We start from the raw sequence: 25,622 nt of genomic DNA, 5'->3' as shown, positions 1-25,622 counted from the left end.
CCTCAGGTGATCCACCCATCTCGGCCTCCCAAAGTGCTGGGATTGCAGGCGTGACCCACCGTGCCTGGCCGTGATGTGCTTTTAAATCAAGTCCAAGAAAATGTGGAAATAACACTTTAGTTGTTCATTCTGCCAATGTAAATTTAGGTTTCATTATCTTGGTGTTTTTAGACATTGTGTATTTTGATCAGGCTTAGAATCATGATAGAATCAAAATCTGCTTTTTTTTTTGCAACTGAAATGTAGGAGTGGGGTGAGCTTTAAGACTGCCCACTATGTGCCAGGCACAGCCCATTTCTTAGTGTTTTATTTTATAATAAATGCTATTTCATGAGATTCTCATTGAAGATGAGTATTATTATTCCCACTTGAATCCCCAAAGACAAGAAGGTTAAATTATTCTATAGTATTGTATTTTGTAACCAGAATCATTAACCAGTTTGTGTGTGATTGATATTTGAACTTGTGCTAATCATTAACCAGTTTGTGTGTGATTGATATTTGAACTTGTGCTCATTTGTCCAATGAAAGATAATGGAAGTTCTCTTAAGCAGTAAATTTTTGTTCTTTTGATTTTTGCCTGACTTGTTAAGCTTTATCAGGATGGAGAAGGTTATTTTGAAGAACACAGGTCTAGCATTACAGCAATTGCCCATAAAGGAATAGAAAAGGCAGAAAATATTTTCATACTTGATGGTTTCCATCTTAGTAGATTCATTTATATCTGTGTGTACAACCTGAGGCTATCTTGGACATTCAAAATGAAACAAGGAATGAAGCTATTATTAGGGTAGTTGAGAAAAAAAATAAAGTTTGCTTGTTTTTTGTTTGTTTTTTTTTTGAGAGTCTTGCTCTGTTGCCAGGCTGGTGTGCAGTGGTGTGATCTCGGCTCACTACAACCTCCGCCTCCCGGGTTCAAGCGATTCCTCTGCCTCAGCCTCCCAAGTAGCTGGGACTACAGGCGCGTGCCACCACACCCTGCTAATTTCTGTTGTTGTTGTTGTTGTTGTTGTTGTATTTTTAGTAGAAATGGGTTTTCACCATGTTGGGTAGGATGGTCTTGATCTCCTGACCTCATGATCCGCCCGCCTCTGCCTCCCAAAGTGCTGAGATTACAGGTATGAGCCACGGCCCCGGCCTAATTTTTGATTTTAATATCAAGTTTCTAGCCTGTAATACATGCTTCTGTGTTGCTTTCACTGAACTGACCTAGCCATGGTTACCAAGTTGAGGAATTGATGCATTCGAAGAGTTCTGTTAAAGCTGGGAAGAGGATAATATATTTTAGAATTCTCGTATACCTATGTTAACACCACCAAGGCTGTGGCTGCCATTAGCAACAGCAGCATTAAATATCTGTTGGGTGGCTGGCCAGGGTGGCTCATGCCTGTAATCCTGGCACTTTGGGAGGCCAAGGCGGGCAGATCACAAGGTCAGGAGTTTGAGACCAACCTGGCCAGCATGGTGAAACCCCATCTCTACTAAAAATACAAAAAATTAGCCAGGCATAGTGGCACGTGCCTGTAGTCCCAGCTGCTCAGGAGGCTGAGGCAGGAGAATCACTTGAACCCCACAGGCGAAGGTTGCAGTGAGCCAAGATCATGCCACCGCACTCCAGCCTGGGCGACAGAGTAGGTTGACCCTGTCTCAAAAAATAAAATAGGCTGCACGTGGTGGCTCATGCCTATAATCCCAGCACTTTGGGAGGCTAAGGCAGGCGGATCACTTGAAGTCAGGAGTTCGAGACCAGCCTGGTCAACATGGTAAAACCCTGCCTCTACTAAAAATACAAACATTAGCCAGGCGTGGGGGCACATGCCTGTAATCCCAGCTACTTGGGAGGCTGAGGCAGGAGAATTGCTTGAACCTGGGAGCTGGAGTTTGCAGTGAGCCAAGATCATGCTACTGTACTCCAGCCTGGGCGACAGAGCAAGACTCTGTCTCAAAAAAGAAAAAAAAATTAATTAATTAAATGCTAATATTCCAAAAGAAGCACTTTTGAGGCAATAGTTTTATCAGATCTCAAATATGTATGTTTTGTATCCATCCTCTGGTTCTGTTTCTGAGAAGAACTCTAATACAGAAGGTATTATGGAAGATACATTATCCAAGCTTGAGATTTAAAGGAATTAGCTGTATAAAGAGGTAGGAAAGGCCGGGCGCAGTGGCTCATCACATCTGTAATACCAGCACTTTTGGAGGCCAAGGCGGGTGGATCACATGAGGTCGGGAGTTCAAGACCAACCTGACCAACATGGACCAACCCTGTCTCTACTAAAAATACAAAATTAGCTGGCTGTTGTGGCGCATGCCTGTAATCCCAGCTACTCAGGAAGCTGAGTCAGGAGAATCGCTTGAACCCGGGAGGTGGAGGTTGCAGTGAGCCAAGATTGTGCCGTTGCACTACAGCCTGGGCAACAGGAGCAAAACTCGGCCTCAAAAAATAAAAAAAGAGGTAGGAAAATTAGTTTTTAAAGGTAAAGGGAACAGCATGTGTAAAGGGGTTAGGTGAGAAGGAATATGATTCGTTTAGGAAATGGGACATCATTTGGTTTAAGCAACGTAAAAAACTGGCAGGGGATGAGGTCAGGAAAGTCAACAGGCTGGATCACACAGGATTATGTAAATCAAGTTAGGACTTTGAACTTCAACTTGGGCAACTTTGTCTTGGGCAATGAAAGGTTATATATGGAGCAGGGGGATGTTGTGGTAAGCTTTTTGTTCTAGAACAGGATTTCTTAATCCAAGTAATGCTTTTTAAAGGAAAATTTTTATTGTTAATCCTCAGTATTGGCTTAAAATATTTTTATTATACTGGTAAGTCAATATTACAAACATAAAAGTAGGTATAAACTGGCCGAGTGTGGTGACTCATGCCTATAATCCCAGCACTTTGGGAGGCCAAGGTAGGTGGATAGCTTCAGCCCAAGAATTTGAGACCAGCCTGGGCAACATGGCAAAACTCTCTCTCTACAAAAAAATAGAAAAATTAGCCGGGCGTGGTGGCACGCACCTGTAGTCCCAGCTACTTGGGAGGCTGAGAGGTGGGAGGATCACTTGAACCCAGGAAGTGGAGGTTGCAGTGAGCCATGATCATGCCACTGGCACTCTAGCCTGGGTGACAGAGCCAGACCCTGTCTTGAAAAAAAAAAAAGAAAGAAAACGTAAGTATAAACTTACAGGTCTTGAGTATAAAACTAACAAGTTTTCAAATTTTAATATAACAATTATAAACTGTTAAAATTACTATTAATATGATGAATAGGCCACGCACAGTAGATCACGCCTGTAATCCCCGCACTTTGAGAAGCAGAGGTGGTTAGATCACCAGAGGTCAGGAGTTCGAGACCAGCCTGGCCAACATGGTGAAACCCCATCTCTACTAAAAGTACAAAAATTAGCTGGGCGTGGTGGCACATGCCCGTAATCCCAGCTACTCGGGAGGCTGAGGCAGGAGAATCGCTTGAATCCAGGAGGTGGAAGGTTACAGTGAGCCAAGGTCGTGCCACTTCACTCCAGCCTGGGTGACACAGCGAGACTCCGTCTCAAAAAGTATATATATGATGAATAATTTTGTGTTGAAATGAAATTTCTGCTGTGTATAATTCTTTTTTGAGTTTAGTATGTCTCTACTATTAAGTGATATGGGATGATTTATTTCTTTTACCACTTTTCAGTATTCACATTGCCAGGAAACTTGTTCCTTTGAAGTTATTTGGTTTTCTCATGGCTCACATGCATCATGGACACTTACTTAATTCCATTCCTATTAATTTCTTGTTGGTCTCAGACTATGTAGTACTGTTTGGTGCTAGTGTTAATTTGTTTATTCGGTAAGTATTTTTTTAGTACCTAGTGTATGCACATTCTAAATGCAGGGATATAGTGGTGAACAGAACAGATAAAGTATCTAATGATACTTTCCAGATTGGGAGAGACACAATAAGAACTTAGGTAAGCATATCTATAGATAAATTACAGATAGTATACCATCAGATAGTGATACATTAAAAATAAAAATAAAACAGGATAAATGGATAGAAAGTGATGAAAAGGAGTTGCCAAGGAAAGGCCTCTTTGAGGGAGTCACATTTGAGTGACCTGAAATAATGGAGCAAATCATGCAGTTTCTGGGAAAAGAGCATTCCAGGCTGACTGAACAACAACTGCAAACCCTAGGGTAAAAATGTGCTTGTTATGTTACAGAAACAATTGTAAGCTCAGTATGGCTGAAACAGAATGAGCAAGAGAAGTTGGAAATGTGGTCAGTGGAGTAGACAGGGACCAGGACATGTAGGATCTTATAGGTCGTGGTAAGAAATCTGCAGTTGTCAGGTGTGATGGCTCATGCCTGCAATCCCAGCACTTTGGGAGGTCGAGGTGGGCAGATCACTTGAGGTCAGGAGTTTGAGACCAGCCTGGCCAACATGGTGAAACCCCATCTCTTCTAAAAATACAAAAATTAACCGGGCCTCTTGGTGCATGCCTGTAATCCCAGCTACTCAGGAGGTTGAAGCAGGAGAATCGCTCGAACCCGGGAGTCAGAGATTACAGTGAGCCAAGATGGTGCCACTGCACTCCAGCCTGGGTGACAGAGCAAGACTCCATCTCAATTAAAAAACAAAAAAAGAGAGAGAGAAATCTGAAGTTAATTTCAGATGTGATGGTATAGCCGGCTTAAGTCTGGCTGCTTGCCACTCAGAGGCTGAAAAAGAGAGAAGCCAGGTGTGGTTTAAAGAAAGCAGTTTTATTAACCAAATGGTAGGAGCTGAGGAATGGCCAGGCTCATGTCTTCAAAAGACCATTCCAGTTTTTTGGGCTGAGTGAAAGGTTTTTTTTGAGATGGAGTCTCACTCTGTCACCCAGACTGGAGTGCAATGGCATGATCTCAGCTTACTGCAACCTCTGCCTCCCAGGTTCAAGCGATTCTTCTGCCTTAACCTCCAGAGTAGCCAGGACTACAGGCGCACGCCACCATTCCCTGTTAATTTTTGTAGTTCTAGTAGAGACGGGGTTTCCCTGTGTTGGCCAGGCTGGTCTTGAACTCCTGACCTCAGGTGATCTGCCTGCCTCAGCCTCCCACAGTGCTGGGATTATAGGTGTGAGCCACCACTCCCAGCCTGAGTGAAGGGTTTTAAGAAGGCAAAGATATGGGAAATATGTGATAGTGGTACAGGAGAGGGTAGGCGTTCAAATCTTGTTCCCATGGCTGTCTTGAGTTCATCACCTGTCTGGAGTTCTGGTTTTCTTCATCCTGACTTCCGCCCAATAGTGGTGGGCCAACTGTTCAGGACTCCTCTTAGGTGGGAGGATTCTGCAACTGGCTCTCTCTGCCTGGTTTGTTTCAAAATTGGCCCCTGGAATTTGTAAGCAAGCACATAATTAGATAAGTGAGCATTGTTCATGGAAGTACCTGATAGGAAAGGGAAACAAAGAGTTTCAAAGTATATTTCAAGGCTGAAAGCAAGAAAGGAAAAAAGTTTTAAAACGCATTTTGAGGCTGGGATACTTGGTTACAGTAGGAATATATGACATGCTTTACTTTTTTTTTTTTTTTTTTAGAGATAGAGTCTCGCTCTGTCATCCAGGCTGGAGTGCAGTGGCAAGATCTTGGCTCACTGTAACCTCCACCTCCCGAGTTCAAGCCATTCTCCTGCCTCAGCCTCCCAAGTAGCTGGGATTATAGGCGCCTGCCACCACACCCAGCTAATTTTTGTATTTTTAGTAGAGATGGGGTTTCACCATGTTGGCCAGGCTGGTTTTGAACTCCTGACCTCAGGTGATCTGCCCCCCTTGGCCTCCCAAAATGCTAGGCGTACAGGCGTGAGCCACCGCACCTTTTTTGTTGTTGTTGTTGTTAGTAAGGCAGGGTCTGGCTCTGTTGCCCATGCTGGAGTGCCATGGTGCAATCATAGCTCACTATAACCTCAAACTTCTGGGCTCAAGCTGTCCTCCCGCCTCAGAGTAGCTAGGACTACAGGCACGCACCACCACGCTCATCTAATTTTTAAATTTTTTTGTAGAGACAGGGATTTTACTATGTTGCCCAAGCTGGTCTCGAACTCCTGGCCTCAAGTGATCCTCCCACCTCAGTATCCCAAAGTACTGCGATTATAGCCATCAGCCACTGCATCCAGCTCTGCTTTACTTTTTGGAAGGATCACCCAGGCCAGTCTGAGGATAACAGAATATAGGAGTCTGAGTAGAAGGGAGGTTAATTAGGGGTTGATTGTACTAGCCTAGCAAGAGATGGTGATAGCTTGGACTAGGGTGAGAAGTGGTTAAATTATGGATGTATTTTGGAGGCAGAGGCAATAAGACTTGGTAATGATTTAATTGTAGCTGTGAGAGAAAGAGAAGAGTCAAGGATGACACCTTGTTGAGCAACTAGAAAACTTAAGCTACCATTTTACTGAAATGATGATACAAAATAGCAGCTTAACACAGATGCCTACTCTTTTTCTAAGTGCTTTACATCTGTTGCCCTACTCATGAATAGGGAATACTGGGGGAAGAACAAATTGGGAGTGGGAAATCAAGAATTTGTTCTTTAAAACATGGTATGTTTGTGAAACTTGCCAGATTTCCAAATAGAGTATTGAGTATGCTGTAGATATATCAGTCTGATGAAGTTCAGGGGAGATGTTCGGCCTGGAAATAAGAATTTGTTTATATCATCAGTGTATATAGGGGGTATTAAAAATGGTAGAACTAGGCTAGGCATATTGGCCTATGTCTGTAATCCCAGCACTTTGGGAGGCCAAGATGGGAGGATCGCTTGAGGTCAGGAGTTTGAGACCAGCCTAGACAACATTGTGACCCCATCTGTACAAAAAATTTTAAAAATTTAGGCTGAGCACAGTGGCTCACCAGGTGCTGTGGCTCACCATATAGGTCTGAGCACCATCTGTTTATGGGTGGTTACAGAGGCCACAGGAATATTTCTGTCTTGCACAGGCATAATCCCAGCACTTTGGGAGGCTGAGGCAGGTGGATCACCTGAGGGCAGGAGTTCGAGACCAGCTGGCCAACATGGTGAAATCCTGTCTCTACTAAAAATACAAAAATTAGCTGGGCGTGATGGCAGGTGCCTGTCATCCCAGCTACTAGGGAGGCTGAGGCAGGAGAATCGCTTGATCCCAGGAGGCAGAGGTTGCAGTGAGCTAAGATCACGTCATTGCACTCCAGCCTGGGCGACAAGAGTAAAACTCCATCTCAAAAAACAATAAAATAAAATAAAAATAAAAAATTTTACAGTTAGCTGGGTGAGTGGTATATGCTTGTAGTCCTAGCTACTCAGGAGGCTGAGGTGGGAGGATCAGTTGAGCTCAGGAGTTCACAGCTTCAGTGAGTTATGATTGTGCTGCTGCACTCCAGGCTGGGTGACAGAGACCCTGTCTCCAAAAAAAAAAAATTGTAGGACTGGATGAGATGACTAGTCAGGGTTCATTTTGCAGGGAAGGGATTGATTACTGCTTCTCTAGGAGGTATTTAGAAATTTAGTGGGCTGGGCCAGGCGTGGTGGCTCACGCCTGTAATCTCAGCACTTTGGGAGGCCGAGGCAGGTGGATCACGAGGTCAGGAGTTTGAGATCAGCCTGACCAATATGGTGAAACCCCGTCTGTACTAAAAATACAAAAATTAGCTGGGTGCAGTGGCAGGTGCCTGTAATTCCAGCTACTCAGGAGACTGAGGCAGGAGAATCGCTTGGACTTCGCAGCAGAAGTTGCAGTGAACTGAGATCACGCCACTGCACTCCAACCTGGGCAACAGAGTGAGACTCCATCTCAAAAATAAATAAATAAATAAATAAAATTTAGCAGGCTGATTTTGGACATCCTAATCACTGGGGAGGCTGTGGGCATCTAATGGGCTGGAGTGAGGGATACTAAGTGAGGGTTGCTAAATGTCCTGCAGTGTATAGGACAATACACAATAAAGAATTATTTCTGCCACATGCCAATTATATTCTAGGGAGTAGAGGAGTAAAGATAGCAAGGAGATGAGATTTAAGGACCAAATCTTGGGATTCTGCAATATGTAGAGGTCAGGAAGAGGAGGAGGTTTCTGCCAAAGAGACTACCTCAGTTGAACTAGGAAAACAAAGACCAGGAGGTCCATAGATCCCAGTTTAGTGAACACTTAACAGTTACTAGGCCTGTGAAACACAGATTGGAGGGGAACAGTCCAGAGGAAGTGAGAGTATTTTGGATTCTATTGTGTGTTTAGGCAATGAAGATGAAGACAAAGATCTAAGATATGTTTTGGAAGTCACTCATGAAGTAGAGGATGAGACTTCTCATTTGGTCAGTTAGGTGGATGGTGAAAGCTGCAGGAAGAAGAAGGACTAAGGTTAAGTAGGAGGTAGATAATGAGTTGTGCATGTAGAACAGAGGTTTGTAGATATCTAAGTGGAGATGTTGAGTGATTTGGACATGTGAATTTGGATCTCGTTCATATGAAAAAATAGTTATTGAGCACTTGCTGTTTTTCAGGAACTATTTTAGGTGTTGGAGATACAGCAGTGGACAAAAACAGGCAAAATACCTGTCCTGAAAGAGCTTATATTTTAATGAGAGGAGATGACAAATTTAAAAGGTAAATATGTAGTATATTAGAATAAGTGCTTTGAGAAATAGCTGGAAAAAGAGATAAAGCTGAGGTAGAGTGGTCTTGGTGATTGCAATTTAAGGTAGGGTGATGAGGAAGACTTAACTGAGAAGGTAACATTTAAGCAAAGTCCCAAAGGAATTGAGAAATGAATATGTAGGGGAAGAATATTCCAGTGCAGAGAGCCTCAGCATGCCTGGCACATCGAAGGAACAGCAAGGAGGTTCATCTGCCTGGAGTTTAGTGAGAAAGGGGAAGAGTACTTGAACATGATGGGAGTATGTGACTTTTGTCTTAGGGCACTATAAGCTGTTGAAAGGGCTTTGGCTTTTACCTTGAGCTTCCAAGAAAGATCTGGACTGAAAATATGTATAGGTTTGAGCATTATCTGTTTATGGGTGGCTACAGAGGTCATAGAAATATTTCTGTCTTGCACAGGCATCCAGTTAGTGGAGACACAAAGTAGGCTTCTCTGCAAAAACTACACAGGATTTTTCTAGCAAGACATCCTTCTGTTTGTGATTCTGTAAGAACAGGGGTATTTTGTTACTGGAAACTTTCCATCACAAACCTAGGATCATCCCCTAGGATTGATATTATAACATCAATCAAAAGAAGTAGATGAATTCTGTGCTTTGGAAGAGTTCAGTATAATCTAATAGAGAAATTAGAGGTCTATAAGAGTCCCTTGGAACATGTGAAAGGATCATGTGGTATTGGAAAATTGCGGTCTGTGATTTCAGTAGCTTAGTATTAGAATTGGAAAGTATCAGATGGCTGGCAAACTGTCAGCAAAGTCCTATTCTTAAAGGAGTACTGTCCTAGGTTGGGTTATCTTTGAGGCAGACTCTGATAGTACAGCCTGAAGAATGCTTTTTAGGAAGTGCTCTTGGGATCAACACCCGTGGAAGGGAGGGGACAGGAGCAGCAGTATTTGGCCACAGGGAGAAGTCAAGCGGCAATAGAGATCCAACAGGAGCCTTAGTGGACCCCACGGGGGCTCTGGAGCTAAAATGACCTTTTAGAGTTGTCTCATGTGTACTGTAACGGCTGGGCTTACACTCTGGTCTTGACTGGATGTGGACTTCTGAGAAGGATGTGACCTTCCTTGAGTCAACTCTTCATATCTGGGGCACTCCCTGAAAGGATTGACAGTTCTAGGCTGTCTCCCAACAGCAGTCCTGTCATTCCTTAATGGGGGATCCAGCCAGGGCAACAGCATGCTCCCATAATATACCCTTTTGTTGCAAATCTACTGCTTAAAAAACAAAACAAAACAAAACAAAAACCAGTATTTTTGAGATATAATTGATATACTGTAAAATTTACAGTTACTTTACAGTTTATAGTGTACAACTTAATGGCTTTTAATATATTTGCAAGTTGTATAACCATCACTCTAACCAATTTTAGAACATTATAATTACCCCCAAAAAAACTCTGTTCCCCTTAGCTGTCACTCTCTAATCTCCTCCCCACCCACCCCCAACATAGGCCACTGCAAACTTTCTGACTCTATAGACTTACCTATTATGGACATTTCATGTAAGTGGAATCATAGGCTGTATGGTCCTTTGTGATTAGCCTCTTTCATTTAGTGTGTTTTAAATGTTTATCCATGTTATAACATGTATTAATACTTCATTTCTTTTTATGTTGAATGTTCCATTGTATTCATTTTGTTTATCCAGTGATCAGTGGATAGACATTGGGTGGTTTTCACTTTTTAGCTATTATGAATAGTGCTGCTATGAACATTTGTATAAAGGTTTTTCATTTGTTTGTTTTGGGGACGTTTGTTTTGTTGTTAGCTGGGACTACAGGCACGGGCCACCACGCCCGAGTAATTTTTGTATTTTTTGTAGAGACGGGGTTTCACCATTTTGCTAGGCTTGTCTCGAACTCCTGACTTCAAGTGATCTGCCTGCCTTATCCTCCCAAAGTGTTGGGATTACAGGCATGAGCCACACACCTGGCCTGTGTACAAGGTTTTGTATGGACATCCTTTTTTTTTTATAAGATGGAGTTTCACACTGTAACCCAGGCTGGAGTGCAGTGGCGCGATCTCAGCTCACTGCAACCTCCATCTCCCGGTTTCAAGTGACTCCTGCCTCAGCCTCCCAAGTAGCTGGGACTACAGGCCCCCGCCACCATGCCCAGCTAATTTTTGTATTTTTAGTAGAGACACGATTTCACCCTATTGACCAGGCTGGTCTCAAACTCCTGACCTCAGGTGATCTGCCCGCCTCGGCCTCCCAAAGTGCTGGGATTACAGGTGTGAGCCACCGCACCTGGCCTTGACATATGTTTTTACTTCTCTTGGATGTATACCTAGGAGTGGATCATATGGTAAACTCTATGTTTAACTGTTTGGTGAACTGTTACTCTTCCAAATCGGCTACATCATTTTACATTCTCACCAGCAGTGTATTGAGGCCCCAGTTTCTCTACATCTTTCCTAATACTTGTTATTTATTTATTTATTTAACTTTTATTTTACGTTCGGGGTACACATACATGTTCTGGTTTGTTATGTTGGTAAACTGTGTGTCACGGGAGTTTGGTGTACAGATAATTTAGTCACCCCGGTAATAACTATAGTACCTGATAGGTGTTTTTTCTGATCCCCTCATCCTTCACCCTCAAGCAGGCCCAGTGTCTGTTGTTCCCCTTCTAGTATCCATGTGTTCTTGGTTTAGCTCCCAACACTGTTATTACCTTTTTTATTTATTATAGCCATCATAATGGGTGTGAAGTGTTATTTCATTGTGACATTGATTTGCATTTCCTATAGGGCTAAAGATGTTAAAGATCTTTTCATATGCCTATTGACTGTATATCTTCTCTTATGAAATGTTTATATACATCCTTTGCCCATTTTTAAATTGGGTTGTCTTTGTTATTGAGTCATTGTTCTTTATGTATGCTACATATAGGTTCCTTATCAGATAGATGATTTGCAAAAATTTTCTCCCATTCTGTGTGTTGCCTTATCACTTTTTTGATGGTGTCCTTTGAAGCACAAAACTTTAAATTTTTTTCTTTTTCTTTTTTCTTTTTTGAGACCGAATCTTACTCTGTTGCCCAGGCTGGAGTTCAGTGGCATGGTCTGAGCTCACTGCAACTTTCGACTCCCAGGTTCAAGCGATTCTCATGGCTCAGCTTCCTGAGTAGCTGGGACTACAGGTGCAGGCCACCATGCCCAGCTGATTTTTGTATTTTTAGTAGAGACAGGGTTTCACCATGTTGGACAGTCTGGTCTCAAACTCCTGACCTCAGGTGATCCACCCACCTCGGCCTCCCAAAGTGCTGGGATTACTGGCATGAACCACCACGCCTGACCCCAAGTATGTGTATTTCAATTTCACATTCGGTGACCAGGGAATGACCACCAGTTAGGAGTTCGAGATCAGCCTGGCCAACATGGTAAAACCCCGTCTCTACTAAAAATACAAAAATTAGCAGGGCATGGTGGCAGGTGCGTGTAATCCCAGGTACTCAAGAGGCTGAGGCAGGAGAATCACTCGAACCCAGGAGGCGGAGGTTGCAGTGAGCTGAGATTGCACCATTGCACTCCAGCCTGGGCAATGAGCGAAACTCAGTCTTAAAAAAAAAAAAAAAAAAAAAAAGAGGCCAGGCGCGGTGGCTCAAGCCTGTAATCCCAGCACTTTGGGAGGCCGAGACGGGCGGATCACGAGGTCAGGAGATCGAGACCATCCTGGCCAACACGGTGAAACCCCATCTCTACTAAAAAAATACAAAAAAACTAGCTGGGCGCGGTGGCGGGAGCCTGTAGCTCTAGCTACTCTGGAGGCTGAGGCAGGAGAATGGCGTGAACCCGGGAGGCGGAGCTTGCAGTGAGCTGAGATCCGGCCACTGCACTCCAGCCGGGGTGACAGAGCAAAACTCCGTCTCAAAAAAAAAAAAAAGAAAGAAAGAAAAAGAAAAAAATAATCTCACTAGCACAGAACTCAAATTTCTACCTATCTTAGTAAACAATCAAAAGCACATTTCACTTTATGCCTCAATTGACTGCTGGCCAACCATAACTTCTATAGCAGCTCTCACTTTGATACTCTCTAGTAAATTTAAGTTATATTTAAGGTTAATTTCAATTGAATTTAATTGTTTAATAAATTTGATTGATAAGATTATATTAAAATTTAGGTTATGTTTACTTAAGTGAAGCAAGGAGGTAAGTCGGAATGAAAACTTAGGTTTCCAGTACAAACCTATGGAGTTGTCATGTATTATTCTAGTTTATCATGTGGTCATGTTCTTTAGAATTTGTCACCAGGCTACTATGATAAAACTCAATTTACCAAATTCTTCAAGAATTAACTTGGTAATAAAGCTACAAAATTTATGAATCAGTACAGACTGCCCTCTTGTGTTCAAACTAAGGATGGATCTAATTGATGAACTAGGTAAAAACTACTCTTGAGGGGGAAAAAAAGCCAAGGTCCTAAAGAAATAATCTAAAGTCGTTAAAAGCAGAAAAATTCTGATCTTACAAGGTAATAAAGAGCAGTCTTCTCAAAGCAAGACAAAAGCTCTTAATCTGAGCCAGATGATTGCTAGTACCAGTAGCCTGTGAGCCACTGCGCCCGGCCCTATAACTGCATCTTACTCCCAAGTTTCTCCAATCATTCCTGTCCAGTAGGTTGTGATTTATAAAAAGCAGGCTCTGAATTGGAGTTTTGTATTTAGACTGTTAGGGAATGACCTTAGGATAAAAACCACAGGAGGAGTAGGAAGCTGGATAGGGCAGATTTGACACTTGTCTTGACTAGGGGTGCAGGAGGTTGTATATTATACTTAGTCAACTTTCATTTGAAACATTTTTTGTTTTATTTTCATACTTGAGTGGACAAACTTACAGCTTACTGAACCATCCTTCTGTGTCTAAAATAACTTCCATTTTCCTTAGGCAAAACCAATTTCCTTCTTCAAAGATGTTCCTCGTGCCCTTTCTCAGGTGTTGTATTTTTCTTACAAAAAAACTTGCCTTTTTCCTTACACTCTCGTAAATTCAAAATGAGGATTGGAAAGGGAGCTTATTTGAGGAAACTGAGAATAATATATTTTAAGACAAAAATTAGCCTTAAATGTTTTATGATAATCTAATATTGTACATCTGTATCTCAATTCCCCTAAAATAACTCCCAGCCTGGCACAGTCGCAGGCTGTTGTAATCCTCAAGAGGCCGACGTGGGAGGATCACTTAAGCCCAAGAGTTAAAATCCAGTCTGGGCAACATAGGGAGCTCCTATCTCAAAAAAAAAACCCCTACCATTTAATAAGTTGTACATTTGTATAATGTTCCACTTTTAAACTACCGTCAATGTTACTGAATTAGGATTATTATTATTATTTTTTTTTTTTTTTTTTTTTTGAGACGGAGTCTCACGCTGTTGCCCAGGCTGGAGTGCAGTGGCGCGATCTCGGCTCACTGCAAGCTCCGCCTCCCGGGTTCCCGCCATTCTCCTGCCTCAGCCTCCTGAGTAGCTGGGACTACAGGCGCCCGCCACCGCGCCCGGCTAATGTTTTGTATTTTTAGTAGAGACGGGGTTTCACTGTGGTCTCGATCTCCTGACCTTGTGATCCGCCCGCCTCGGCCTCCCAAAGTGCTGGGATTACAGGCTTGAGCCACCGCGCCCGGCCAGGATTATTTTTTTAAAAGCATAAAAGGTGGCCGGGCGCGGTGGCTCAAGCCTGTAATCCCAGCACTCGGCGGCTCAAGCCTGTAATCCCAGCACTTTGGGAGGCCGAGGCGGGTGGATCACGAGGTCAGGAGATCAAGACTATCCTGGCTAACATGGTGAAACCCCGTCTCTACTAAAAATACAAAAAACTAGCCGGGCGTGCTGGTGGGCGCCTGTAGTCCCAGCTACTTGGGAGGCTGAGGCGGGAGAATGGCATGAACCCGGGAGGCGGAGCTTGCAGTGAGCCGAGATCACGCCACTGCACTCCAGCCTGGGAGACACAGCGAGACTCCGTCTCAAAATAAATAAATAAATAAATAAATAAATAAATAAATAAAAGGTGATGGGGACTATATGTATTAAGTGTATCATTTACCTTTTTCTCTTTTTAGAAACAATATCTCATCTCCCTAAACTGGTTAATAGTGGCATGGAAGATCCATTTGGTGAGTATCACCTGCATTTTTCTTAGTAAATGACATTTCTGTTTTATCCTTACCTCCATTAAAGCTTTGAGAGTTAATTGGTTTTTTTCATGTTCAGTATGCTACTCTCCAGAATAATGGGTCTCAAACTTTTTGCTTCTATAAGGATCCAGTTATATACTTAATGATAGAGTGCCAATGACCTTTTGTTTATATGACATGTCTATTGATATTTGCTGTATTATAAATTAAACCTGAGAAACTTTAAAAATATTACTTTGTTTAAAAACATTGATAAACCCATTATATATTACACAAATAACATTTTTTTTTTTTTTTGAGACGGAGTCTCGCTCTGTCACCCAGGCTGGAGTGCAGTGGCCGGATCTTAGCTCACTGCAAGCTCCGCCTCCCGGGTTCACGCCATTCTCCTGCCTCAGCCTCCCGCGTAGCTGGGACTATAGGCGCCTGCCACCTCGCCCGGCTAAGTTTTTGTATTTTTTTTAGTAGAGACGGGGTTTCACTGTGTTACCCAGGATGGTCTCGATCTCCTGACCTCATGATCCGCCCGTCTCGGCCTCCCAAAGTGCTGGGATTACAGGCTTGAGCCACCGCGCCCGGCCACAAATAACATTTTTAATGAAAAAAATCAAGAACCATTTGACAAGTTAAAATGAGAAATTTAAATTTCTGTATCTTATCTGGGTGTGGTGGCTCACGCCTGTAATCCTAGCACCTTGGGAAGCTGAGGCAGGCAGATCACTTGAGGCTGGGAGTTCGAAACCAGCCTGGCCAACATGACAAAACCCCGTCTCTAAGAAAAATACAAAAATTTAGCTGGGCATGGTGGCACACACCTGTAATCCCAGCTACTCTGGAGGCTGAGGCACGAGAAACGCTTGAATCCAGGAAGCAGAGATTGCAGTGAGCTGAGATCTTGCCATTACGCTCCATCCTAGGCAACAGAGCAAGACTCTGTCTCAAAAAAAGAAAAATAAGTAAATAAATTTCTCTATCTTAATAATTCAGTAACTTATATATACTTCTCTTTGGTTGGAAATGTAGTTCTGCTCATATTTCAGGAACAAGTGTGCTTTGTAGTGCTTCATTAGTACTTGGCCAATGAAAGATAACGTGGAAGTGACTGGGCGCGATGGCTCATGCCTGTAATCCCAGCACTTTGGGAGGCCGAGATGAGCAGATCACTTGAGGTCAGGAGTTCGAGACCAACCTGGCTGACGTGGTGAAACCCCATCTCTACTAAAAATACAAAAATTAGCTGGGCATGGTGGCGGGGGCCTGTAATCTCAGCTACTTGGGAGGGTGAGGCAGGAGAAACACTTGAGGACCGGAAGGCGGAGGTTGCAGTAAGCTGGGATCACACCACCGTACTCTAGCCTTGGCGACACAGGGAGACCCTGTCTCAAAAAAAAAGAAAATAAAAGAAAATAAAAAGATAACATGGAAGTAATCATAATAGCAGGCATGTGTAATATATATGTGTGTGTGTGTCTATATATATATATATATATATAATTTTTTTATTTTTTTATTTTTGGAGATAGTGTCTCACTCTGTCACCCAGGCTGGAGTGCAGTGGCACCATCAGAGCTCACTGCAGCCTTGACCTCCTGGGCTCAGGCAATCCTTTCAACTCAGCCTCCTGAGTAGCTGGGACTACAGGTGTGCACCCCTATGCCAGACTGATTTTTTTTTTTTGGTAGAGACAGGGCTTTGCCTTGTTGAGCAGGCGCTTCTGCAATTCCTAGGCTCAAGGGATCCACCTGCCTTGGCCTCCCAAAGTGTTGGAATTACAGGCATGAGCCACTGCACCCAGCCTAATACTTCTAATTAAGTTTAGCCTGCGTATATTTCATCTAACAACATGAGTAAGGGAATGTAAGTCTAGATATACAAAGGTTTAATGTTTAATGCCTTTTTGGCGATAAAGTCATTTACTGTGTGTGGAACCCCTTTTTCTCTTTCTTTCTTTCTTTTCTTTCTTTTTTTTTTTTTTTTTTTGAGACGGAGTCTCGCTCTGTCGCTCAGGCTGGAGTGTAGTGGCCAGATCTCAGCTCACTGCAAGCTCCGCCTCCCGGGTTTACGCCATTCTCCTGCCTCAGCCTCCCAAGTAGCTGGGACTACAGGCGCCCGCCACCTCGCCCGGCTAAGTTTTTGTATTTTTTAGTAGAGACGGGGTTTCACCGTGTCAGCCAGGATGGTCTCGATCTCCTGACCTCGTGATCCGCCCGTCTCGGCCTCCCAAAGTGCTGGGATTACAGGCTTGAGCCACCGCGCCCGGCCTTTTTTTTTTTTTAAGACTGGGTATCACTGTGTTGCCCAGGCTGGAGTTCAGTGGCTATTCACAGACGCAATCATAGCATGCTACATCCTTGAACTCCTGGGCTCAAGCAGTCTTCCTGCTTTAGTCTCCCACTGTGTTTGGATGTTAAGGGGTGAAGAAGACTGAGTTAAGAGGCTGTTGCATTCAGTATTAATTATGCATATTTCCCACGTAGCTAAGACTACAGGCGTACTCCACCACTCCTGGCCCTATTTTTAACTGATGCTTATTTCAAAGTGAGAGATATGTCTTAGGATATCACATTTTTTGAAACCATAACATTGACTAGGAAGACTAGTTAGGAAGTACTTTTCATTTTAAAATACACATTAGCAAAAAAGAAAAAAAAGAAATCAGAGGCAGTTTTACTGGTTTAATTTCAGCATGCTGGAGGAAGCATTCAATTCAAGCATTTTCTGATCCTTCATCACACGGAAAGAAGTCTGAATCCCTTTTTATGCCAGTGCTTGAGGAAGTATAGTAAAAATACTACTATATAATACTCACTGAGATTAGGTTTTTTGGGCTACTGGTACTAGCAATCATCTGGCTCAGATTAAGAGCTTTTGCCTTGCCTTGAGAAGACTGCTCCTTATTACCTTGTAAGATCAGAATTTTTCTGCTTTTAGCAACCTTAAATGATTTCTTTAGGACCTTGGCTTTTTTTTCCCCTGGAAGAGTAGTTTTTAGGATTACACCTAGTTCATCAATTAGATCCATCCTTAGTTTGAACACAAGAGGGCAGTGTGTACTTAGTCATAAATTTTTTTTTTTTCTTTTTTTTTTTTTTTTTTTTTTTGAGATGGAGTCTCGCTCTGTCGCCAGGCTGGAGTGCAGTGGCGCGATCTGGGCTCACTGCAACCTCCGCCTCCCGGGTTCAAGCGATTCTCCTGCCTCAGCCTCCTGAGTAGCTGGGACTACAGGCATATGCCACCACACCCGGCTCATTTTTTGTATTTTTAGTAGAGATGGGGTTTCACCATGTTGGCCAGGATGATCTCGAGCTCCTGACCTCGTGATCTGCCCGCCTTGGCCTCCCAAAGTGCTGGGATTATAGGCGTGAGCCACCGTGCCCGGCCACTTATTCACAAATTTGTAGCTTCATTACCAAGTTAAATCTTGAAGAATTTGGTAAATTAAGTTTTATCATAGTAGTCTCGTGACAAATTCAAAAGAACATGACCATATGATAAACTAGAATAATACATGACAACTCCATAGGTTTGTACTGGAAACCTAAGTTTTCATTCTGACTACCTCCTTGCTTCACTTAAGTAAACATAACCTAAATTTTAATATAATCTTATCAATCAAATTTATTATTAAACAATTAAATTCAATTGAAATTAACCTTAAATATAACTTAAATTTTCTAGAGAGTATCAACGTGAAAGTTGCTATAGAAGTTATAGTTGGCCAGTAGTCAATTGAAGCATAAAGTGAAATGTGCTTTTGATTGTTTACTAAGATAGGTAGAAATTTGAGTTCTGTGCTAGTGAGATTATTTTTTTCTTTTTTTTTTTTCTTTTTTTTATTTGAGACGGAGTTTCACTCTTGTTACCCAGGCTGGAGTGCAATGGCACAATCTCACTTCACTGCAACCTCCACCTCCCAGGTTCAAGTGATTCTCCTGCCTCAGCCTCCTCCTGAGTAGCAGGGAATACTGGCACCTGCCACCACGCCCAGCTAATTTTTCTATTTTTAGTAGAGATGGGATTTCACCATGTTGGCCAGGCTGGTCTTGAACACTTGACCTCAGGTGATCCACCCGCCTCAGCCTTCTAAAGTGCTGGGATTGCAGGCATGAGCCACCATGCCCGGCTGAGATTATTTTTTATTTTTTTGGTTTGTTTTTGGTTTTGGGGGGTTTTTTTGAGATGGAGTCTTGCTCTGTCATCCAGGGTGGAGTGATCTCAGCTCACTGCAACCTCTGCCTCCCGGGTTCAAGCAATTCTCCTGCCTCAGTCTCCCAAGTAGCTGGGACTACAGGCGCCTGCCACCATGCCCAACTAATTTTTGTATTTTTAATAGAGACGGGGTTTTGCCATATTGGCCAGGGTGATATTGAACTCCTGACCTCAGGTGATCCACCTGCCTTGGCTTCCCAAAGTGTTTGGATTACAGGTGTGAGCCAACACACCTGGCCTGAAATTATTTTTTTCTAAACACTTATTTAAATCTTAGAATTTATAAATTAACATTTATTCAATCATAATATGGATTTTAGAGAAAAACAGAAATGATTCATAGTTATATTTAACAACCAGTCTGCTCTGTCTCCATTTTTCCTTCTAAACGTTATACTGATTTTTTTCTTAGTTGTTTACTATACATATACATATGATAAGAATTTGGTGTGCTCAGTGCCATTTGACAAAGAAAAGAATTGAGGATGTAAAATGAGTTTATTTCTTTTGGTGGAGTGAGAATTTTGTTATAATTAAGTTAGCTAATAATTAAGTAAAAATATTGAAAAAGAGATAAAAGACTACACATTGTGTACAGTGTACACTGCTTGGATGATGGTTGCACCAGAATCTCAGAAATCACCACTAAAGCACTTATTCATGTAACTAAATACTACCTGTTCCCCAAAAACCTATTGAAGTAAAAAATAACATAAAGAAAAGAAAAGACAAAAAAAACCCAGAAACCGCCCCCCCCACCACCGCCGAAAGAAAGAAAGAATTATTTGTAGTATTCTGGAAATAAAAGTAGTGAGGGATTTTTACGAATAAAGTACTAGAAGGATAAACCTAAGGTCTCTAGGACCTTTTCTACCTGGACAGATACTTACACATTTCATTATATGATATTTAAATATCATGTTCGTTAATATCACTGTTGGTCTCATTGAAAAAAATGTTAAATGTTGGGAAGCTGTCAAGCTCACTCTGGATGTAAATTTTCCAAAATTGGAATTTCACTTGAAAGCTTGAATTCTGTCACTAGCAACAAATACTGTTAATTTTCGTTATTAGTGACAGGCTTACTTTTGAGAAAATGCCTGTCAGCTATCTAAGCTTGAATAACATAGCTTTTTGTTCAGTCTTTCAAGTAAAAATAGTATTCCATGAAGAAAACTGTGTAGTTCAGTTTGCAACTCAATTACACAAATGCCTTTCCTGGAGATAACCATCATACTTAGTATACAAATGTGCTTTATACATATTTCTGTTTCATCATATACAGTAATAAAAATATATGTAATAAAGGGTTGATATTTATTAAAACTAATATTTTTTATTGCTTTATCAAGGACATTCTTAAAAATGAATTTATTTTTCACTATAACTGTGTAGTTATGAAGAATACAATGATTTCTGCTACAGTTTGGTGCTGTTGCCTTGATTTGTGTTAAGGTGCTAACAGTTTTGCTCACCATTTCTTTTGTACAATCAGTGCAAGTGTCAACACAGTGGAAAAGGCAAATAATTTTTTTTTTTTTTTTTTTTTGAGACAGAGTCTCGCTCTGTCACCCAGGCTGGAGTGCAGTGGCGCAATCTCAGCTCACAGCAAACTCTGCTTCCCAGGTTCACGCCATTCTCCTGCCTCAGCCTACCAAGTAGCTGGGAGTACAGGCACCCGCCCCAAAGCCCGGCTAATTTTTTTGTATTTTTAGTAGAGACAGGGTTTCACCATGTTGGCCAGGATGGTCTTGATCTCCTGACCTCGTAATCCGCCTGCCTCGGCCTTCCAAAGTGCTGGGATTACAGGCGTGAGCCACTGCGCCTGGCCAATTTTTTTGTATTCTTATGTATTTAGTTTTACCTCTTGGACTTCTGAAAGGATCTCAGGGATCCCCAGAGATCAGCAGATTATACTTGCTTCATTTTCCTGATGTTCTTAGAGGCCCATCTATGGAAGTCATGAGTAAAGTTAAGACTTAATCATGGAGATTGTATTGGGCAGGGTTTCAGTGTGGACTAGGTCTTGGGCATTTGACAGAAATATGGTCAGAGGGAGTGATCAACTCTGTGGTTTCTCCTAAGCAGGAGTACCCTGCACCACTACCCCCCCGCTGCAGGAGGTGAGCAGTGGGCCAGTGAGCATTACAGTCTGAGCTCCACTTCCTGTCAGATCAGCAATTAGGTGGAACAATTTCATCCCAAACCACCCCAACACCCCTGTCTGTAGAAAAATTGTCTTCTATGAACCCGGTCCCTGGTGCCAGAAAGGTTGGGGACCGCTGGGTTAAAGAAACTTCTGTGGGGTGAAATGAGTGTCTGGAACTCATTAGGCAACCAAGTATGTTCAAAAAAGAAATCCATAAGCATTTAGTCAAGACAGGCTGAGGGCCAGGCTCTCCTGGGTACTGTGTTCTTAGCTTTAAAAAGGATAAGTGGCAGCAGAGATATTGATGATGACGGCCTTCAATATGTCTCTTGAGTCACATGGCTCTAGTCTGTTCAGGTGGCCTTGCAGTCTGTAGAGGTGGTACGCGACTGTCATCCTGGGTTATCCAGTCTCCATTTTCCTGGCAACTTTGCTTCTTTCCTGTGTTAGCTCCTTTGTTTCCTAAACCCTCATGTCTTCCTCTGTCTTGGTTGCCAGTAGCTTCTTGATGTTGAACCTCCTGGAATAATTAGTTCATTTCTTTTTCCTTTAGATATGTTTCCTGCAAGATTTATTCAACTTTATCTTCTACTTTTATTACATTTTTCTTTTCTACTATTAGTTTTTGATCTCCAGGAGGTCTTTTTTAAGTCTCTGAATGTTTCTTTTTATAATATCCTTTCATTCTTTCAACTGATTTTCCTTGCCCTGCATAGTCTCTTTTTTTCCTAACATTGTTTTTAAATATTGATTGATTTCTTTTATGTTAGGGTTTTTCTCTAATGTCTAGTAATAATTAGCTGTCTGCTGACGATTAAAAGTGAGGGACTAAATAGTCAGTTAGAAGCTTTAAATGCATAGGCAGGTTGCCTTGGGTGAGCTTCTTGGCTTTATTGTTGATGAATATTCTCATACCAGTATCAGGGTCTAAGAGGCACAGTCTTCCCACTGTGTTTTGATGGTAAGGGGTGAAGAAGGCTGAGTAAAGAGACTGCTGCATTCAGCATTAATTACGCATATTTTCACTTAATTATCTTCCATTTTAAAATTTTATTTATGTTTGTATTTTGTTTTTATTTTTTGAGATAGAGTCTTGCTCTGTTACCCAGGCTAGAGTGCAGCGGCGCCATCTCAGCTTACTGCAACCTCTGCCTCCCTGGTTCAAATGATTCTCCTGGCCTCAGCCTCCCGAGTAGCTGGGATTACAGGCACCCACCACCGCCGGGCTAATTTTTGTAGTTTTAGGGTTTCACCATGTTGGCCAGGCTGGTCTTGAACTCCTGACCTCAGGTGATCTGCCTGCCTCGGCCTACCAAAGTGCTGAGATTACAGGCATGAGCCTCTGCACCTGGCCTTTTTATTTTTCATTTCATTTTTTTTTTTTTTTTGAGTTGGAGTCTTCCTCTGTCTCAAAAAAAAAAAAAAAAAAGGCATTGCAACCTCAACCTCCTGAGCTCAAGCAATCCTTCCACCTCAGCCTCCCAAGTAGCTGGGACTATAGGCACGTACCACCATGCCTGACTAATTTTTTTACTTTTTGTAAAGGTGCGGTCTCCCTATGTTGCCCAGGCTAGTCTTGAACTCCTGGGCTCAACTGATCCTCCCATCTCGGCCTCCCAAAACGTTGAGAGTGCAGGCATGAGCTATTGCACCCAATCCCTTCCATTTTTTGTACCATATCCCTACCATAAGTTGCCTTTTGTGACCCCATTCCAGAAACCATTTGCTTTACACTTTCTTGGAAAACAGATTCCAAAATTCCATCAGGGTTAGTGTAGGACAGACATTGAAGATCATGGAGCAGGGAAAGTGATAGAGGAATCAAACAGCTTTTACCTTGCTTCTCCTGATTTTAGGTCACCTCCCTTTCATCTCATTTCAAAGACCTGGGTAAAATACAATGAATATATTACTTGTTAACCTGTATTGGTGTATACTACCAGTTAAAAGAAAAAATTGGCCGAGCGGGGTGGGTCACACCTGTAATCCCAGCATTTTGGGAGGCCAAGGCGGGCGGATCACGAGGTCAGGAGATCGAGACCATCCTGGCTAACACGGTGAAACCCTGCCTCTACTAAAAAATACAAAAAACTAGCCGGGCGAGGTGGTGGGTGCCTGTAGTCCCAGCTACTCGGGAGGCTGAGGCAGGAGAATGGCGTAAACCCGGGAGGCGGAGCTTGCAGTGAGCTGAGATCCGGCCACCGCACTCCAGGCTGGGTGACAGAGCGAGACCCCGTCTCAAAAAAAAAAAAAAGAGTGGCCGGGCGCGGTGGCTCAAGCCTGTAATCCCAGCACTTTGGGAGGCCGAGACGGGCGGATCACGAGGTCAGGAGATCGAGACCATCCTGGCTAACACGGTGAAACCCCGTCTCTACTAAAAAGTACAAAAAACCAGCCGGGCGAGGTGGCGGGCGCCTGTAGTCCCAGCTACTCGGGAGGCTGAGGCAGGAGAATGGCGTAAACCTGGGAGGCGGAGCTTGTAGTGAGCTGAGATCTGGCCACTGCACTCCAGCCTGGGCGACAGAGCGAGACTCCGTCTCAAAAAAAAAAAAAAAAAAGAGAGAGAGAAAATTAGGCTGGGCGCGGTGGCTCACCCCTGTAATCCTAGCACTTTGGGAGGCCGAGGTGGGCGGATCACCTGAGCTGAGGAATTTGAGACCAACCTGGGCAACACAGTGAATCCCTGTCTCTACTAAAATACAAAAATTTACCTGGGCGTGATGGCGTGCACCTGTAGTCCCAGCTACTCGGGAGGCTAAGGCAGGAGAATTGGTTGAACCCGGGAGGCAGAGGTTGCGGTGACCCAAGATCATGCCACTCCACTCCTGCCTGGGCGACAGAGCGAGACTCTCTCAAAAAAAAAAGAAGAAGAAGAAAGGAAAGATTAATGACTACACTGTACGTAAGTACTGAGTGAAGGAAGGATCCAGAGAGGATGTGCATAGAATTTGTGCTACTATGATGCTCCACACCCCACTACTTTCAAAAATAGCTAATTCCTGCTTCTGTTTTCTTCCTCCCTTTTCAACTGTTTATAGAGTTAACAGTCACTCTTCCAACAGCATGCCAGAATAAAAGGGACTGAAACCCTGGCATATCACTTATTTAAAAATACTGAGTTATGACTTCCTTCTAAAGATTTTTGAGGTGGAGGAGGATCTACATACTAATTGCCTTCCCAAAATGTTTTAAATCATCTGAATACTTCATTAAGTTTCTATATACCCTCTCTTGTATAAATATGAACATGACGTGTCGAAAATTTTTTTGGGTGTGTGTTTGATGATTGTTTAATGAGATATGGATTGTCAGTTTGCATTCTGAACTTAAAGCTAGTTGCAAAGGCTTTATTCATATGCATGACATTCTGGAAACAAATTTATAAGATAATACCTCCTTTTGATTAGAATTTGTATCATATAGGAAATAGGAGAAGCAGTTTGTTAAGGTAGCAAATAGAATTTATTATTTCCTAAACAAAGTCAATTATTTTTTTCTTATTCTGTATCTGAATTTATAAATTATTATTATGATGCTGTAAAGGAGTTTTTTTCTAGCTGTTTAAGAACGTTTGCCAAGGAGCCAAACTCAAGACATAATGCACTTCAAAGTTCATGGGAAAACATTTTTGATGTTATGTTGTTACCACTTGAAGCTCAAAATATGCCAGTAACATAGTCCTTCCCTCCCTCCCCTTTAAGAATGAAAGACAAAATACAAGCTTAATTAGTTTTGACATCCTTGGGGTGTAGGAGATAAATTCCTCCAGTATTATGTGATGCCAAAAATGATGCTAGTTCCATTTTTTCTCCTAGTAATCTTGATGAGAAATTTAATATAGCATTATTATAAATATATATTAAATATCCTCTGTCATCTTATTTCCTAAAGGAGTATAAACTTATGGAGGTCAACATCTTTTTACTGTTACATCCTACCCACCGCCCAGTAGTAAACACACAATACATATCTGTATGTGTTTCTTCCAGTGGTTTTAATTTTTCTGCATAAGATAGAATTACCAATCTTAAGGAAAATAGAGTACACAGACACCAAATTCTGTGAACTTGAATAACAGATGTTATGTAATTATTTTTTCTGTAAGTAGAAAAAGATGAGCTGTAGTAGTAGTAGTATACAAGCCTGGAAAGGCAGTAATGTTGACATTCTGTACTATTGCCTGTGTCCTCTCACCACTTTTTATCACTTCTGACTATGCCTTACTCCTAGAAAATCATATCAAGTGGGATAGGTTGACTAAATGCATGGACTGATTTCCATCTGAATTTATTGCTGCAAACTGAGCCCTTATCAGTGTATCATGCACCCTGCACAGACGATGATGTATGTCATACAAATGTTTTCTTCCAGTCTGTGGCTTGTCTGTTTGTTTTCAGAGGCTTTTAAAGTAATGCAATCCAATTTAATCTATTTTGTCTTTTATGGTTCATAATTTTTGTGTTTTCTTGAAGAAATCTTTGC

At 42.2% G+C, this 25,622-nt stretch overlaps 1 protein-coding gene across 32 annotated transcripts in view; it reads left to right on the top strand.

The window, feature by feature from the left end:
- PHACTR4 (phosphatase and actin regulator 4) overlaps window positions 1-25,622 on the top strand; it is a 146,206-nt gene that overhangs the window by 22,990 nt on the left and 97,594 nt on the right. For 23 of the 32 annotated variants that reach the window (XM_065526533.2, XM_065526532.2, XM_015439700.4 and 20 more), the window contains one exon: window positions 14,708-14,761. In XM_065526533.2, the coding sequence (XP_065382605.1) occupies window positions 14,746-14,761 (16 nt within the window). In that variant the 5' untranslated portion in view covers window positions 14,708-14,745. Of the gene's footprint in view, window positions 1-8,495; window positions 8,599-14,707; window positions 14,762-25,622 lie in introns of all 32 variants that reach the window. The other 9 variants (XM_015439661.4, XM_015439656.4, XM_074014950.1 and 6 more) reach the window with 1 other exon arrangement.

The sequence above is a fragment of the Macaca fascicularis genome, chromosome 1 (genome assembly GCF_037993035.2).
Source record: "Macaca fascicularis isolate 582-1 chromosome 1, T2T-MFA8v1.1".
Classification (NCBI taxonomy): Eukaryota; Metazoa; Chordata; class Mammalia; order Primates; family Cercopithecidae; genus Macaca; species Macaca fascicularis.
The sequence above is the reverse complement of the archived record's forward strand: the minus strand, read 5'-3'. Positions and strand labels throughout refer to the sequence as shown.